Raw genomic sequence first — 18949 nt, 5'->3', positions numbered from 1 at the left:
TTAGGTCCCTTTATGAGTAAAGAGACGGAGCAGCCTGTCCCAGATCTGTTTGGTCCTAACCCCATAAATAATGGGGTTTAGCGTGGGGGGCACCAAGAGGTACACATTGGCAATGAGAACATGGAAATGCTGGTCCACATTATGCCCAAATCGGTACGTGAGGGAGGAGAAGAGAGCTGAGATGTAAAAGGCTAAGATGGCACAGAAGTGAGAGCTGCAGGTCCCCAAAGTCTTCAACTGGGCATCCTTTGTGGGGAGGCTGAAGATTGCTCTGAGGATCTGGGTATAGGACACAGTGATAAAAAACACATCCAGACCAATCACAGAGAATAGCACAAAGAGGCCATAGTAACTACTGAGGTGGGTGTCGGCACAGGCCAGCTTCACCACAGCCATGTGCTCACAGTGCGTGTGGGAGATGATTTTGTTACTGCAATATGGCCACCGCCTTGCCAGGAGAAGATAAGGCAGTACAAAGGTGCCACCGCGCAGCACCACGGCCAGAAAGATCTTGGCCACCACAGGGTTTGTCAGGATGGTGGAATGTCTCAGGGGATGGCAGATGGCCACATAGCGATCAAAAGCCATAGCGACGAAGATCCCAGACTCCATCACTGAGAAGCAGTGAAGGAAGTACATCTGGGTGAGGCAGGCACTGAAATCGATCTCCCTGGAATTGAACCAGAAGATGCTCAGTGTTTTAGGCATGATGGACGTAGACAGGACCAGGTCGGTGATGGCCAGCATGCAGAGGAAATAGTACATGGGCCCATGGAGACTCAGCTCCCTCTTCACGATGAACAGGATGGTGAAGTTCCCCAAGATGGCTATGGCGTACATGGTGCAGAAAGGGATGGAGATCCAGACATGGGCCACCTCCAGGCCAGGAATGCCCAGCAGGATGAAGGTGGAGGGGTTGGTGAAGTCGGTTGTATTGGAATCTGACATGGAGTAGGGGAGAAGGTGTCCAACTCTGAGGCAGAACAGTTTCTCTTGCGTGTACTGTACGTTCTCCCAACTTCTTGTATGTGCCCAGGGTCCAGGGTGATGGTCTCAGTACAAATGCCTGGATGAAGAAGCAATGTGAATATGAGACACTACATATGCTACTGGTAGCTGTTCTCATCAGTGAAGCAGATTGCTCACTCATCACACACTGAAAAATGGCATTTTAATTATTCAGATAAATGAAATATGAACCACTAATCCTACTAATGCCAATTCCACGTTTCATGGTGCTCCATGCATCAATAATTCCTACACATCTTGATATGGGAAACCTTAATAGTCACTAACAGGAAACACAAGTGTGGATACTGGTTATCCATCATTTGTCACTTAATTCAGTGAAAGCCAGGCTAGAGAGACCATCATGTACGGAGTTCCCTATTCTTCGGATAGCTCAAAATCTGAGAGTGGGGAAAACAAAAAAAAAACAAAAAAAACCCCACCTTTGTCAAGATATTTGCTCAGGGAAACACCCCAACTAGAACAAACCTCAGGGAAAAGATCTGGGCTTCACTGATAGAAGCTCCATGGAAACAAACTAACGTCTGTTAGTCTATAAGGTGCCACAGGATTCTTTGCTGCTTCTACAGAACCAGACTAACACGGCTACCCCTCTGATACTTAACAAAGACAAAGACAAAGACAATGTTCAGATGCCTGAGTAATGGGAAGGAGAATAACCTGCTTGGACACAAGCTCAGTTTTGGTCACACAGTCTCTGCAAAGGATATAAAAGATCAAAAGGAGTTTTATGAGACAGGTTATGAGAATGGGAGAGGCTGTCAGTCATGGACAGAATGGCTGCTATGACATTATAGGGGCATGTGACTAGATCACCTGGTACTGGACTCCATTTTGGAATACCTGAGTTTTTCCACTGAAAGGCCTGGAAACCAAGCTTGGAGACAAAGGTCCTAAAGGGAGGGGAGCAATATTATTGTGGTTCTTCACTGACTCCCTGCCCAAAGAGACTCCTGGGAAGACCTAAGTAACTAGGACTGAACTGGAAGGAAAGGCTGGACCCAGGTTAGAGAGGTTTCTAGCATGTGAAAGGAATACATGGGGTTTGTAAGCTGCAAGCAAGTGGAGTTTGCCCCTTAAGTGCCTGCAGCTTGCTTGAATCAGCAGTTAGGGTGTGGATTTGCTACTTATATCCAATCTCTTTAAGATATTATGCTTAGGCTGCGTTTTTGTTTATTTACTAGGTAATCTGCTTTGATCTGTTTGATATTGCTTATAATGACTTAACATCTATCTTTTCTAGTTAATAGATTTGCTTTTGCTTTATCAAAAACCAGTGTGTGGGAGTGATAACTTGGGGCAGATCTGTGCAACACAAGACAATATAATATTGGTTTACACTCCAGATGGAGCAGCTGGTCAGTTCCTTAGTGGTAGCCTCCCCATGCAGAGTTGATCACAGCAGCCTGTAAGCACTGCAGCTGGCTGTGTCCCTACCTGTGTGTTTGTGGGTGAAAGAGCGAGCTTGGCAACTTATCACAGAACGACAGTGTGAGAGGGAGCCCAGGTTGGTGGGTTGGGAGGGTTCAGTGGTACCCCAGTTGCAGGTGGCATCCTGGGGGCAACCCATCAGACCAGTTCAGTGGGAAAGATAGCAAGCAATACACAATGGAATTTAGAAGATGATTAAGTATATTAAGAACAAGAGAAATGCTAGGAAAGGTTTAGGTCATTTTCTAGAGGGAGAAAGGAAATGTATTAATGTCTCAGAAAAAGTAGATGTGTTCAAGAAGTATTTTTGTTTTGCATTTGGAAAGAAGCAAAAAGAGGTGCTCATATCACAGGCGGGGGTGAAATACATTCCAGTCCTTTAGAAGTCATGGAGGATTTTAAACAGCATCTATAGTAGAACCGTAAAGTTATGAACACCAGATTACCCACATATCTCATTGTTCAGAACCAGAAGTCTGCAATCAGGCAGCAGCAGGGCAAGAAAAAAAGGAGCAGTACTGTGTGAAAGCAGTTATCAATTGGCCGTTGTCAGTGACTGGGGCTGTTTCTAGCAGGGTCTTGCAGGGATCAGTTCTAGGCGTGATGCTATTGAATAGTTCCACTGATGATCTGGAAGCCAATAGAGAATCCCTGCAGATAAAATTTGCAGGTGACCTAAAGATTCGCAAAAGGTTTTCAATGAGGTGGGCAGGGCAGGCATACTGATTGATCTGAATTTAGGGGTCATTGTGTACACCCAACTCATCATGAGCTCCCGGTGCGAGGCCAGAAGGGTTGATGCGATCCCTGGATGCATAAACAGGGGAGTGATGAGTTGCAGCAGGGAAAGGATTTTACCTCCGCAAATGTCACTGGTGAAAACTGATTGTGTGAATTCCCAGGGTCCACATTTTAAAAAGGAGATTGAAAAACTGTAAAGGGGGCAGAAAGGAGCCACAAAAAAATGATTGCAGACTGGAGATAATGCCTGAGAGAGAGAGAGAGAGAGAGAGAGAGAGAGAGAGAGAGAGAGAGAGAGAGATCTTCCTCAATTTATTTCATCAAAAAAATGTTCAAGCTGAGACGTTCCTGGGGAGAAAACCATGGGTAATAATGGGTTCCTAAATCTAGCAGAGAAAGGCAGAGCAAGGCCCAATGGCTGGAAGCTGATGCCAGACAAATTCCAATCAGAAATAAGAGCCAAATGTTTAACACTGCGGGTAATTAACCATAGGGACAAACTGCAAAGGGAACTGATGGATTCTCCAACACCTCGTCTCTGGATGAAACATCTACTTGAGGGCTTGTCTATACTCAAAACGCTGCAGTGGCATTGCCGTACAGCTTCAATGTGAACACTGCTTATACCTGAGAAGTGGTAGCTAGGTTGTGGGAAGAATTCTTCCCTGAACCTCATGCTTTCTACATCGGGGTTAGGTTGATATCGCTACATCTCTGAGGGAGGTGGATTTTTTTGCTGTTGGAAAAAAAAAGCAAATATAATTTTTGGTTGTATTCACAGAGGCATAGCTTGCAAGTCATGGCAGGTGCAAGTACCAATCTACTCGATGCTGGTTAGACATCAACTGGACTATTGTGTCCAGTTTGGGTTACCAGTGTATTGGAAGGATGTAGATAAACTGGAAAGGATACAGTGGTGAGAGACAAAGATGATCCAATGGATGGAATTCAAGCCATGGGAACAAAAGCTGAAGAAACTGGGTATGTTTAGTTTGGAAAAATGGAGATTAGGCAAGGACACACTAGTGGTCTTCAAGTACTTGAAAAACTGCTATAAAAAAAGATGGAGAATGATTGTTCTTTCTTTCCCAGGAGGGGACGACAATATGCAATGGGTTCAAACAACAGCACAGCCGATGTAGATTAAATATTAGGAGACATTGCCTAACCGTAAGAAGCGGATAGCAATGAAACAGACACCTCAGATGTTGTGAAAGCTCCTTAGCTGGACCAGGTGTCCCATGTAGTATCTTCTAATCCTACGGCGCTATGATTTCTGTGGTGCAAAACAAGAGTATAGACCAGGACTTAGTCACAGACAAGTTTCTGGGATCAATTTAGGAGTAACTGGGTGAAATTTAATGGCTTGTGTTATACAGGAAATCAGAATGGATGACCTTCAAAACCCTTCTAATAGTCCCTATGAATCTATCGATAAAGAAAGTAGATCAGGCATTTCTATTTACTGTGTCTAATGACACACAAACAGGGGAACATTTGATTACATTGAAAGTCTTAACATATAACACTAATAAAATAAAATTGTAAAAATAATACATATTTGGCCCATGGAATTCATTGCCACTAACATTATTGGAACAAAGATTGTAGTCAAATGGGATTCACACATGGATTGGCCATTGTAGTTCAGCTGACTTCTCGAATGAAGCTAGGAGAAAATGTGTCTTTCTCATGTTGAATAAAGAATTTTTTTTCAGTGAGAAGCCCTAGCACCTTCATGTATTCCAGTAGATAAAGGTCAGGTAACAGCCCCCTGTTAGCAGCCATAGCCCTGAAATGCAAGAGAAGAAGGTGACAGTATCTGTGCATTAACACACAGCTGGCTCCTGGAGTCTTTTCTCAGTTTTACCTGAGCGGTTCCTGAGCAAACTATGGGGCAAGGTCTCAGAATTTGTCCTTGTATTGTACATCTATTAACAGCTTTCATCCTGAAATACAGCAACCTTGGGGATGAAGACCATCAGTTCTGGGGTGGGGAGGGTGGCACAGCCTACAGGGATATTTTGGCCCATGGTACTGGAGGAAATTCATCACCAGTGGCCAGGGTCCTGAGACGTTTAATGGCTGTGCAGAGCATAAAGGACCACAAAATTACTCTTTATCCCATCATTCCCATGTTGTAATAGGTTTGTCGAGCAGGTGAGCTCCTCAGCAAGAGATGCAGTACCTGGCAATTCTGAAATGGAAGTGTCTTTCCTGGGAATCCTCCTCCGGTAGCCGTGTTCCACACCTCTCTCACCCCAGCAACATCCCACGCCGAGAGCTGACACAGGGGTGTACACAGTATATAATATAGCTCTGTGCAATCCCAGTGTGGTTCGCTCAGCCTCTAGGGAGTAGTGAGCATCTGAATGTAAACAGGATGGAGACAAGCCTCTCCGTGCTTCTATGTTCTTTATCCACCTTTAGGAGTAAACAGTAATTAAGGGACCTTCCCAAAGGGAGATGAGGACTGATATTTAAAAATTATAGTTGATTTGTAAGAAAATTAGGGACAATGCCTAGATCTCCAAATGGTCTGATACCCTGTAAATGCCCAGGATGGATGGATAGATAGTAGACGGAGAGATCTGGAGAAAGTTGCCTGTGGGGAGACATGAACACTTTCTGCAGACACACGGGGCTGTCGCTAAGAGAACAGAGATTAGTAATTCTCATCAATAACTATCATCATACTGAGAATCACCTTCCATTGAAGGATCTTCAAAGGACCTAGCAAGGGAAAGTTACTATGAGCATAGCCTCATTGTACAGATAAGTTAACCGAGGCACAGGGAGATGTTACTTGGCCAAGGTCATACAGTGAATGCCAGACAGAATCCAGTAATCCTGACTTCCCTGCCATAACCACATTCTCTCCATCAGTAACTGAGTGCATAATAAGAAGGAAATGGACTCATGCTTTAGCAGGGCCTATTCATTGGGTGGAGGTGATGGACTTCTCCATGGTGAAGCCACCAACTGGGGTACTTCTGACCCCTCTGGAGTTTCAATCTGGGTCCCTCTCACACTGAGGCAGTGACAGGCTGCAATCCGCTCCAGGTCTTGAACTTACACAGCCATACAGTCAGAAACACACCCAGCTGCAGTTACATGAATGAGTTCACTAGCCAAAAATGGAGAAGTTCCATCCAATTCTCCCCAGCTCCCCCACCAAGGACCCAATAGCTGTTCTGTCTTGCCCAGGTCAAAAGCCTGACCAGTCTAATTTTATTATCCATTCCCCCTCTCTCTCAGTTGGGAGAGGACAATGCACCATCACCATTTCCTTAGCATATTTCTCTTTTATATTTCAAACAACACACTATATTAGGGAGGTGTGTGTATGTGTGTGTGTATATATATTCCATCGATTTGACAATGACAATTTCATGCTATCTCTTTTTGTAGATTCTGTAGTCAAAGCGTAAAGTGCATACTCATGAAGAGATTGGACAAACAAAGTCAGTTGTGAGTGTTGTGGTAGTTATAGCAGTATGATGCTTTTTCCTGGCAGCTAACAATCAATTAATTCTCTCCTCTTCAAAGGCTTGAAAAGCTTTGAGTGTTGTATGTTTCCATGCTGATCTATTGACAATAATAAAACAGATTTATTAACTAGAGAAAGATAGATTTTAAGTGATTGTAAGTAATAGCGAACAGATCAAAGTTGGTTATCTAAAAAATAAACACAATCACAGTCTAAGTTTGATACATTAGATAGTATTTGAATCAAGCAGTGTCACCCTGGTGGTACAAACAGTCCACCAGTCTTCCATACATAGGTGAAAAATCCCTTCAACCTGAGTTCACATCCCCAGTTCAGTCCTCATTCTTAATGTGTTTCCAGGCATTGAGCTGTGGGGAGAATGAGGCCATGTGATTATGTCACTTCTCTATTTCATAGCATTTGACACGTGGAGGTAATATCATTTTTCCAAGTGGAAGTCCTCCCCGCACAGTTAGTGGAAAAGTACAGGCATAAGATGGAGTCCAGTGTCACATGAGCTGGTCACATGCCCTTGCCTGCTTCAATGACTCATAGTATGGTCCATTACCCAGATCTGGGCTACAATGTTCACAGGAAATTCCATCAGGTGGTAAATGCTTCTTCTAAGGCCTATTATGTTTCTTAATGGGCCATTACCTTGAATGGTTCATCAACAATGTGCTGGCTAGATTGGATGTAAACTACCTTGTGGGTGTTAACCAGTAGAAAACACATTTAGAATACTGGTACATAGTCAATATTCATAACTTTAGGCACAAAAATGATACATGCATACAAATAGGGTAAGCTCTGGGTTGTTATAGAGAGTCTCTCTTTTGCATCTGTACCGTGTTGTTAAGCCATTGTGTTTTTCCAACTGGTGATAATTCATTACAGATATTCAGGAGTGCCATGAGTTGGTGTGCCTCAGTTTCCCCTCCCACAGCACAGATCAGGTTTATTGCGGTTTCCCTGCTGTGACAAGCTTTGAGCCTGTTTACAGGTGTTAGCTGAGAAGCTCTATCCCCACAGGGCTCCTTGTTTACTATTCCTAGCATGTCCAAAAGCTTTTCCCAACAATCACGCACGTTACATCTTCTCACAGAAATTACCATCAGGACCATTTTTTTTCTTTAAACAAATATAAGAATGTTCTTATCTTAGCAACAAACTTTCCATCATGAGATTTAACAATAACACCAAATCTTTTATCACAGGTGGGTGTTTCCAAATATTTTTACTATACCAGGCCTTCTGCTTAGACAGTTTGGTTTGTTCAATACCCATTGTGTCTTTTAACTCCTCCCTGAACCTTAACATGTGTTAAATTGCTTGTTTTCCTTTCCCCTCAGTGTCCTCTACAGTAGAGATCTCAATCTAAGGTCCTTTTAGGGTTCTTGATATGCCAGGGTCTGGTGAGGAAAGTTTGAACTTTGGCTAGTCCCTTGTGGAGCTGCTTCCTCAGCCCAGGGTTATACCCATGCAAAAATCCACCCTGCCTTATCCTTTCCCTTTGATCCCCACTCCCAGCACTGGGACCTCCCCCCACCCCCTACCTTTTCTAGAGACTTGTGATCTCAAAAGTATGTCTTCTCCCTGTAGCTCTTTTCAGCATCTTTCTCTGTCTTACCAGCCTGAGGAATTGCCTCCTACCCTCTGTCTAATGGGTCATTAGCATTTTCAGAATGATCTAAAAACATTAGCATGGCCATACGGGCCTTTAATCGTGTCTTTTTGAAGCAAAAAATTACCAGTCATTTTACTCTTTCCTCATACAGAAGCTGTTCCATAAACCTAATAATTTCTGTTGCCCTTCTCTTTACCATTTCCAAATCCAATGTATCTCTGTTGAGATGGGGTGACCACATCTATCTGCGTTCAGTATGCAAGATGTGGGCATCCCATGGATTTATATGGAGGCAATATAATATTTTCTGTCTCACTATCTTTCTCTTCCTTAATTATTCCCAACATTGTGTTCACTTTTTTGACTGCCACTGCACATTGAGTGGACATTTTCATAGAACTATCTACAATGACTCCAAGCTTTCTTTCTTGAGTGGTAACGGCCAATTTACACCCGATCATTTTAAAAGTATAGTTGGGATTATGTTTTCCAATGCCCATTAATTTGCATTGATCAACATTTTATTTCATCTGCCACTTTGTTGTCCAGTCACCCAGTTCTGTAACAGTTTGCAGTTTGCCTGGGTCTTAACTACCTGGAGTAGTTTTATATCATCTGCAATTTTTGCCACCTCATTGTTTATCCCTTCTTCCAGATCATTTATGAATATATGGAATACTACTGGGCCCAGTACAGATCCCTGGGGGCACCACTATTTACCTCTTTCCATTTTGAAAACTGTCCATTTATTCCTACCTTTTATCTTCTATCTCTTAACCTTTTGCCAATCCATGAGAGAACCTTCCCTCTTATCCCATGGCAGCTTCCTTTTCTTAAGAGCCTTTGGTGAGGGACCTTGTCAAAGGCTTTCTGAAGATCTGAGTAGACTATATCCACTGAATTCCCTTTTTCCACAGGCTTGTTGCCCCCACAAAAAATTCTAGTAGATTGGTGAGGCGTGATTTCCCTTTACAAAAACAATGGTGACTCTCCCCAACAAGTTATGCTCATTTATGTTCTTTACTATAGTTTTTTGTTCTTTACTATAGTTTGACAATTTTGTTCTTTACTATAGTTTCAACCAGTTTGCCAGTACTAAAGTCAAGCTTACTGTCCTGTAATTGCCAGTGTCACCTCTGAAGCCCTTTTTAAAAATTGGTATAGAAGCTGATTTAACTTACAGACTGCAGTTAGTAATTCTGCAATTTCACATTTGGCTTCCTTCAGAATGATTAGTTGAATACTATCTGGTCCTGGTCACTTATTGCTGTTTAGTTTATCAAATTGTTTCCAAACCTCCTGTAATAAACCTCAATCTGGGATAGTTCCTAGATGGTGCTGGTCCTGCCGTGAGTTCAGGGGAATGGACTCAAAGACCTCTCGTGGTCCCTTCCAGTCCTATGATTCTATGATTCTTCACCTAAAAAGACTGGCTCAGGTTTGGGAATCTCCCTCACGTCCTCCATCATAGAGACCAATGCAAAGAATTCATTTAGTTTCTCCACAATGGCCATATTGCCCTTCACTGCTTCTTTAACATCTTGATCATCCAGTGGCCCCACCGGTTGTTTAGCAGACTTGCTGCTTCTGATGTACTTACAATAATTGATCTTACTTTTTGAGACTTTGGCTAGTTTTTCTTCAAATTCTCTTTTGGCCTTCCTAATTATATTTTTACATTTCATTTGCCAGAGCTTATGCTCCTTTTTATTTTCCTCAACAGGATTTAACTTCCACTTTTTAAAGGACACCTGTTTGCATCTCACTGCTTCTTTTACTTTGTTGTTTAGGCACTGGGGCTCTTTTTGGGTTCTCTATGTTGTTTAATTTGGGGATACATTTAATTTGAGCCTCTATTATGGTCCCTTTAAAAACTTTCCATGCAGCTTGCAGGGATTTCATTCTGGCACTGTACCTTTTAATTTCTGTTTAACTAACTTCCTTATTTTTGTGAAGTCCCCCTTTCTGAAATTAAACACTATAGTTCTGGACTGCTGGGCTGTTTTCCCTGCCACAGGGATATTAAATTTAGTTATATTCTGGTCACTATTACCAAGCGGTCCAGGTATATTCACCTCTTGGACCAGATCCTTTGCTCCACTTTGGACTAAATCAACAATTGCCTCTTATCTTGTGGGTTCTTATCTCTGCATCCCTTCCTGAGGTGGCATGTACCCAGTCAATATGGAGATGGTTGAAATCAACCATTATTATTGAGGATTTTTTTTAAAATTTTTATATCCTCTCTAATCTCCCTGAGCATTTCACAGTCACTATAACCATCATAGTTGGGTGGTCGATAATATCTCCCCACCAGCATGACCTATTCTGCCCTTCTGATATATTTTGTACTGTGGTATTACTGTGTCCCATTGATTATCCTCATTCCACCAAGTTTCTGTTATGCCTATTATACAAATAATCCTAATTTAATATGGGACACTCTAGTTCTCCCATATTATTTACACCTGTAGCATTGGAATATAAGCACTTTAGAAAATTGTCGTGTTTTAACTGTCTGCCATTATATGATGTAATTGGATGAGACTTTTTTTTTAATTTGACTGTTTCTCATCAGATCCTAGCTGTATTTTATCATCTTCTATCCTCTCCTCCTCACTAGGACATAGGGACTCTCCATTAATAGAACCTCCCCTAAGGGATGTCTTTGCCGGAACCACATGGTCCTCTGCATCTGCCGGCTTTCCCCCAGCCTTTAGTGTTAAAACTGCTCTATGATCTTTCTGAGTGCCAGCAATCTGGTTCCATTTTGGTTTAGGTGGTGTCATAAATTGATAAGGATTAAGGTCTCTTTTACCTGTAAAGGGTTAACAAGCTCAGTAACCTGATGAACACCTGACCAGAGGACCAATCAAGGAACAGGATAATTTCAAATCTCTGTGGAGGGAAGTCTTTGTCTGTGTCCTTTGTTTGGATTGCCGTTCTCTTTTTGGATCTAAGAGAGGCTAGATATATCTTCAAGTTCTCCAAGGTTTCCTGAAGTATTTTCTTCTATTCAGTTTAGTGAGTATTAGAAAGGCGAACTAGCCTTATAATTAATTTTCTACATTTGCAATTGTGTGTTTGCTGAAGAAATATCTTTATTTCTGTTTGCTGTTACTTTGATTATTCTGAGAAAAGGAGGGGGGAAGCCTTTCCAGGTTTATAAGTTAGACCCTGTAAAATATTTTCCATCCTGGTATTACAGAGATAGTGTACTTTTTTTTCTTTCTTTAATAAAATCTTTTCTTTTTAGAACTTGATTGATTTCTTCCCTTGTTTGGATTTTCAGGGGAAGGGGAGGGGGAAAAGTGAATCCCTCTTTGTTTGATTCAAGGAATTTGAATCCAGGTATCTCTCCAAAGGACTAGGAGAGGGGAGGGGGGAATGCTTTATTTTCCTTTGTGTTGAGATTCAAGGAGTTTGAATCTGTGTTCCCCAGGGAAAGTTTTGGGGGAATAGGGAGTGTACTAGACACTGGAATCTCTAGTTGGTGGCAGCGTACTAGATCTAAACTAGGATTTAAGTTTAGAGGAGTCCATGCAGGTCCCCATCTTGTGAATGCTAAAGTTCAAAGTGGGGAATAAACCTATGACAGGTGGAGACCATCCTTCCTGTATAGGCTCCCTCTTTGCCAAAAGTTTCTCCAGTTCGTAATAACGCTAAACCCTACCTGCCTACACCATCGTCTCATCCACACATTGAGACCCTGCAGCTCTGCTTGTCTAACTGGCCTTCTGAGTGGAAGTGGGTGTGGTGATCTGCCCCATCTAGTGGCACTGAGACCAGTTAGAGAGAGGAAGATAGAAAGAAGATTTATGAGTGTGCTCTACGGCCTTAGCTAAGAGGCAGTTGGCTTTTAGCTCTTGTGGTACAGGATTATGTACTAAGCTCCAGCAGTCCCAGGTTTGATCCCACCCGCTGATGACCGGGGTCTGTTGGCATTACAGGAACATTTCAGAGAATGCTACCATGGAAGTCCTGGATGTCCCTACATACCTGTGCTATATTTTTATATTCATCCTTTTTTAATTTGACCTAGTTTCCACTTTTTGTAGCACTCTCTTTTTATTTTTAGATCATTGAAGATCTCCTGGTTAAGCCAGGGTGGTTTCTTCCCATACTTCCTATCTTTCCTATGCAGTTGGATACTTTACTCTTGTGCCCTTAATAATGTCTCTTTGAAAAACTGCCAACTGTCTGCAATTGCTTTTCCTCTAAGACTTGCTTCTCTTGGGATCTTACCACCAACTCCCTGAGTTTGCTAAAGGCTGCCTTCTTGAAATCCATTGTCTTTATTTTGCTGTTCTCCCATCTCCCATTCCTTAGAATCATGAACTCTACCATTTCATGATCACTCCCACCCAAGCTTCCTTCCACTTTCAAATTCTCAACCAGTTCCTCCCTATTTGTCAAATTCAAATCTAGAACAGCCTCTCTCCTAGTAGCCATCTTGATTTTCTGAAGTAAAAGAAAATGTGTCCAATATATTCCAAGAACTTGTTGGATAATCTGTGCCCTGCTGTGTTATTTTCCCAACAGATGTCTGGGTGGTTGAAGTCCCCCATCACCATCAAGTCCTGTGCTTTGGATGATTTTTTTAGTTGTTTATAAAAAAGAAAAAGACTTGATGCTTCTCTGGCAGTGTCCTTAAGTTAGCCACATGCATGACCAATTTATGACCTGCTGACTTGGCTACTTTTAGCAAGAATGGTTCAGTTTGGCCGTCTAACTTAACTACTGTCGGCAACACACAACAGTGGTTCAGTACGGCCTGCTAAATTGGCTACTGTTAGCAACAAGCGATAGTGGTTTAGGAACTTTACTGGTTTGCCAAAATCTCCCTGTACAGTTTCTCCTCCTTAAAGGTCACCTTCCACATCAGGGGGGCTTTACCTTATCACTGTTACACCTTTCCTGGATGCACCTGAGTTGAGATCCAATGAAAGTTCAAGACTTTCAGCTGAGACCGAGCAAATGATCTTCTTGTTGGCATCCCATACTTAGCACACCAGCATAGCAACTAACAAGCGGTCATTTTAGCCTACTCTTTCATTTGAGGGAGGGGTGACAAGTTCAATATGTTCTCTTCCTGGGGGTCTGAGTGCCGGTGGCAGTAACCACTGACTCATCTGTTGGGGGACTTGCAATTGCCAGATTTTGCTCCCGGTCCAGCATGTCATTAGGCTGGTAACAAAAAACACTACTATTTGGCACCCCAAGATTGCTATGATGGGTGTAGGGCTAAATTCAGGATGCCTGTGCCAGTGGGGGACCATCCCAATAACACTTCCCACCAGTGGTGTGACAGGTCCTGGCCAATTCTTGCAAATACCCATTTAATTTCATTGGCATTGGGATGTACGGTAACCATGACTCTGCGCCCTTCCTGTTTTTCAGTGGATAGCTGGTTCTGTAAATCAGAGTGTCCAAGCAATATTTGTAAAGCAGTTAAATTCATTCCAAGGGGCACAGATTTTACAAAAAAAATATAAAATATACAACACTTTTAACTGGCTATACTTAAATTCAGGTACATTATATTCAAAATCACATCCCCTAATTGCAACAATATAACAAAAACATCTATTCTTATAAGGATTATGCACAAAATTAACAAGACGCATAGGACACGAACTTTTAAGACATACACAATGATTCCCCAGATACACAAACACAGAATTATTACTTACAAATGCCTTAATAGCATAAAGACATTTTCTTTCAGCTATTTCCAAACATACATCCTGAGGTTGGAGGGTTCCATTATGGTCTGATTAATATTGAGGCCTAAAGCCACAATGGGAGAAACCCATTTTATTTCTGCTTGGGACATTAGCAAAACAGACCACGATTTCCTCTGACTCTTCATTATAGGGGAAATTTAGCATTTTCCACCAGGCCTGTAATTCTTTCAGTTTGGGTGGAATTTTTCCAAATGATGCTTCTGATTTCTATTGGGAGCACCCCATTCATACCATCGCAAATCATATATTTTACTACATCAATCATCCATACTTGCATTTGCATACATGCCATAGCTAAAGAAGTGTTAGTTTGCAGAGTGCCAACAGCCTGCAAGAGGTGGTAATGGTCTCCCTCTTAGGTTTTTCCCCATCCCTCTAAGATATTTGCTACATAGGAATGCAGAGAGATTAACTGATTAAATGACACCTTAATAAGTGTAACCAAATCTTTTATATGAGCTCCCATTGCATTCATCTTGTTTGCAAGCACCACCTCATTAATGCTGTTATGGACTGCTCCTCCCGTTCCACACACAAAACAAAAATAGACTCTCCCTCCTCCCCCTTTTAAGAAGGAGGGAGTGGTAAAGCATTTCAAAGCTCACATTTATTCAGACTCACTGATGTCTGAATCATGTTTCTCCCACACTGGGATTATCTGGGTCTAGTGCTGGGGCCCAAATATTTGCCCATGACAACTAGGGTCGTTTATTGCATTTAATTCACTTTCTGCTGTTTTAATTTCAACAATTACTTGGGTTATATTTATATTTTCATCTGGGACTTCTTGAGCTTCCTCTATTACCTCCAGCTCTGGACTTAACTCCTCCTCTTCTGACTCCGAGGAATTGTCAGGTCACTATCTGTTTCTACTTCGGATTCCCATTTCCCATGAGTAATTATGCTCTCCTCCTCCAGGAACCAAAAATAGGCATCCCTCTCGTCTAAGACTGACTGGGATGGTTTCCCTTCCCTCGTTTTAGCTGTGAGGAGTGAAGCCACTTCAGTATGTTTTTCTTTCCTGACCAAATTTCCAGCTAATAGACAGTGAGACTGGCCTTGTTACAGATTCTAACATGTCCTGCCAAGATGGGACTGAGATTTGCATCCATTGGTCCATGAGGATGCAGGGTTGTAGGTTGTCACGTGGTGTTCCATCCACCCACCACTGTTCTGGGAGACACATATCTCTCCCAGTCATCTCCTTGAATGGAGTTACTCCATATGATGCCACGGAACCCCTTATAGCCATCAGGATAAATGGCAGTCTTTGGTCCCAGTCCTTCTGTGATGGGTTGGATCACAGAAACTTGGGAGCTGCCACTCCATGTGCCAAGACTACTTCTGCCCCTACTTCTTTTACCCGAAATAAGCAAACAGAAAATAACAAACCAGTAACCACTTTGTCTGTTCTCCAGGCACCACATTTAAAACTCACTTAAAATCACTAGCTGTCCCTCAAAGCAATCAGCTGTTCATATCCTGCCGACTACGCCACTGTGATGGGTTCGATCACAGAACCCCCCTGGGGAGCTGCCACCTGATGTGCCAAGAGTACCTCTACCCCTGATTTCCATGCCAGCTCGGTGCCCCAGCACCCTGTCTTGCTGAGCCAGACACGCCCGTCTGCTCCAACACAGACCCAGAGTCTGAATTACTTGCCCCACAGTTGCAGGTTTAGCTGAAAACAGCTCACAGAAGTGTGCTTGTCTTTAACACTCAGATCCCCATCTCCCAATGGGGTCTAAACCCAAATAAATCCGTTTTACCCTGTATAAAGCTTATGCAGGATAAACTCATAAATTGTTCACCCTCCATAACACTGATAGAGAGCTATGTACAGCTGTTTTCTCCCCCGGGTATTAATACAGACTCTGAGTTAATTAATAAGTAAAAAGCGATTTTATTAAATACAGAAAGTAGGATTTAAGTGGTTTGAAGTAGTGACAGACAGAACAAAGTAAGTCACCAAGCAAAATAAAATGCGCAAATCTATGTCTAATCAAACTGAATACAGATACGATCCTCACCAGTTCCAGAACGCTCCATTTTACAGACTAAACTCATTTTAGCCTGGGTTCAGCAATCACACACACCACCTATAGTTACTGTCCTTTGTTCCAGTTTTTTTCAAGTATCCTGGGGAGTGGAGAGGCTCCCTCTTTCGCCAGATGAAGACAAAATGGAGGGGTGTCCCAGAGGTTTAAATAGACTTTCTCTTGTGGGTGGAGACCCCCCTCCTCCTTTCTATGCAAAGTCCAGCTCCAAGATGGAGTTTAGGAGTCACCTGGGCAAGTCACAAGTTTTTACAGGCAGCAGCCATTGTTTACATGCTACCTTGAACATCCTCAAGTAGACTTCTTATGTGGATTGGAGCATTCCAAGATACATTATCCTTTAAGTGTTTCTTGACTAGGTACTTAATTTCAACATTCCTTCCTCCAGGAACTGACCAAATGCTCGACTAAGGTTATTTAGAAATCAAACCAGTACACAGCCAACATTCATAACTTTGAATAATGATACATGCATACAGATAGGATTAATACATTCAGTAAATCATAACCTTTGAGATATGTTACATGGCATATGTAGCATAAAACACAGTCTAAGCATATTTCCATAAAGCCAGTCTTTATTCAGGCCTAATTTGATGGTGTCCAGTTTGCAAATTAATTCCAGTTCTACAGTTTCTCAGTGGGGTTTGTTTTTGAAGTTTTTTTGTTGAAGAATTGCCACTTTAAAGTCTGTTATTGAATGTCCAGGGTGATTGAAGTGTTCTCTTACTGGCTTTTGAATGTTAAAATTCTTGATGTCTGATTTGTGTCCATTTATTCTTTTGCATCTGGTTTGGCCAATGTACATGGCAGAGGGGCATTGCTGGCACATGATGGCATATATCACATCAGTAGTTGTGCAGGTGAATGAGCCTCTGATGGTGTGGCTGATGTGATTAGGTCTTATGATGGTGTCCCTTGAATAGATATGCGGGCAGAGTTGGCAACAGCGTTTGTTGCAGGGATTGGTTCTTGGGTTATTGTTTTGTTGTGTGGTATGCAGTTGCTGGTGAGAATTTGAATCTGAGGTGAGATGTGGAGCAGGGGCTGGGCATTGGAGGATGAAATTGTGCAGAGATCAGAGCCTCAGTGGTCCATTTAACAGAAATTAGAAAGGTGGCATCCCGATGATTTAAGGAGTTGAACACTGTAAGGCCAGGAAAGGATTTAATGTCTTTTTGACTGTTAAATAAGTGATTCAGGGAAGAGGGCCCAGCACTATGTTACCAGCCAGATTTGCACAGAGCTCGGTCTGAGAGCCAGAGCACCAGGAGAAAATTTTAAGTCCCCTTATGAGTAAAGAAATGGAGCAGTTTGTCCCGGATCTGTTTGGTCCTCACCCCGTAGATGATGGGATTCAGCGTGGGGGGCACTAGAAGGTACATGTTGGCCATGATAATGTGGAAATGCAGGGGCACATTGTGGCCAAACCGCTGCGTGAGGAAGGAGAAGAGACCTGGGATATAAAAGGCTAAGATGACACAGAGGTGGGAGCTGCAGGTCCCAAAAGTCTTGAGCCGGGCGTCCTTTGTGGGAAGGCTGAAGATGGCCCTGAGGATCTGGACATAGGATACGGCGATAAAAAACACATCCACACCAGTCACAAAGAATGCCACAAAGAGGCCATAGTAACTACTGATGCGGATGTCACCGCAGGCCAGATTCACCAGGGCCATGTGCTCGCAGTACGAGTGGGGGATGATGTTGGTTCTGCAATATGGCCACTGCCTTACCAGAAGGAAACCAGGCAGTACAAGCATGCCACCACGCAGCACCATGGCAAAGCCAATCTTGACCACCATGGAATTTGTCAGGGTGGTGGAATGTCTCAGGGGATCACAGATGGCCACGTAGCGATCAAAAGCCATGGCCACAAAGATCCCAGACTCCACCACTGAGAAGCAGTGAATGAAGTACATCTGAGTGAGGCAGGCACTGAAATCGATCTCCCTGGAGTTGAACCAGAAGATGCTCAACATTTTGGGAATTGTGCACGTGCATAGGGCTAGGTCAGTGACGGCCAGCATACAGAGGAAATAGTACATGGGCCAATGGAGGCTCGGCTCCCTCTTCACTATTAACAGGGTGGTGAAGTTCCCCAAGACAGCTATGGCATACATGGTGCAGAAGGGGATGGAGATCCAGACGTGGGCTGCCTCCAGACCAGGAATGCCCAGCAGGATGAAGGTGGAGGGGTTGGTGAAGTCAGTTGTGTTGGAATCTGACATGGAGTAGGGGAGAAGGTGTCCAGCTCTGAGGCAGGGGAAGTGTCTCCTGAATGTACTGTACATTCACTGGACTTTCTGTATGTGCCCAGGGTCTCGGGTAATGGTCGCAGTCCAAATTCCTAGGTGGGAGACAATGTGAATATGAGACACAAATGCACAACTGGAGGCTGTTCTTATGGGGGAAGCAGATTGGTTGCTTTTCAGACACTGAGAAGTGACATTTTCATTAATCAGATAAATGAATTATGAAAAACTGACCCTAATAATGCCACTTCCATATTTGATGGTGCTCCATGCATAAATAATTCCTACATTAGGTGATGCGGGAACTCTTAACAGGCAGCAGCAGGAAATACGAGTATGGATACTGGTTATCTGTCATTGTTCCTTAATGTAGTGAAGCCCAGGCTAGAGAATCCATTATGTAGGGAGTTCCCCGTTTACCTGGTTGCTCAAAATCTGAAAGTGGAAAAAACCCAAATCTGTGTGCAGACATGTACCGGGGGGAATATCCCAGGTAGAACATACCTCAGGGAAAAGACCTGGCATCACTGATATCAGCTCAATGGAATGGACCTGCTCATTCCCCAAAGTGGCCA

The 18949-nt window shown here is 42.9% G+C and overlaps 2 protein-coding genes across 2 annotated transcripts; both read right to left on the bottom strand.

Moving 5' to 3' along the window:
• Positions 1–948, bottom strand: LOC120396937 (olfactory receptor 52R1-like). The gene has a single exon (XM_039522235.1). The coding sequence runs from the start codon at positions 946–948 to the stop codon at positions 1–3; it is 948 nt and encodes a 315-aa protein (XP_039378169.1).
• A 16454-nt stretch (positions 949–17402) lies between these two features.
• LOC120384433 (olfactory receptor 52R1-like) lies at positions 17403–18350 on the bottom strand. Its single transcript, XM_039503140.1, has one exon. The coding sequence runs from the start codon at positions 18348–18350 to the stop codon at positions 17403–17405; it is 948 nt and encodes a 315-aa protein (XP_039359074.1).
• Between the last annotated feature and the right edge of the window lie 599 nt (positions 18351–18949).

This window comes from Mauremys reevesii, linkage group 1, assembly GCF_016161935.1.
Source record: "Mauremys reevesii isolate NIE-2019 linkage group 1, ASM1616193v1, whole genome shotgun sequence".
Lineage (NCBI taxonomy): Eukaryota > Metazoa > Chordata > Testudines > Geoemydidae > Mauremys > Mauremys reevesii.
The sequence above is the reverse complement of the archived record's forward strand: the minus strand, read 5'-3'. Positions and strand labels throughout refer to the sequence as shown.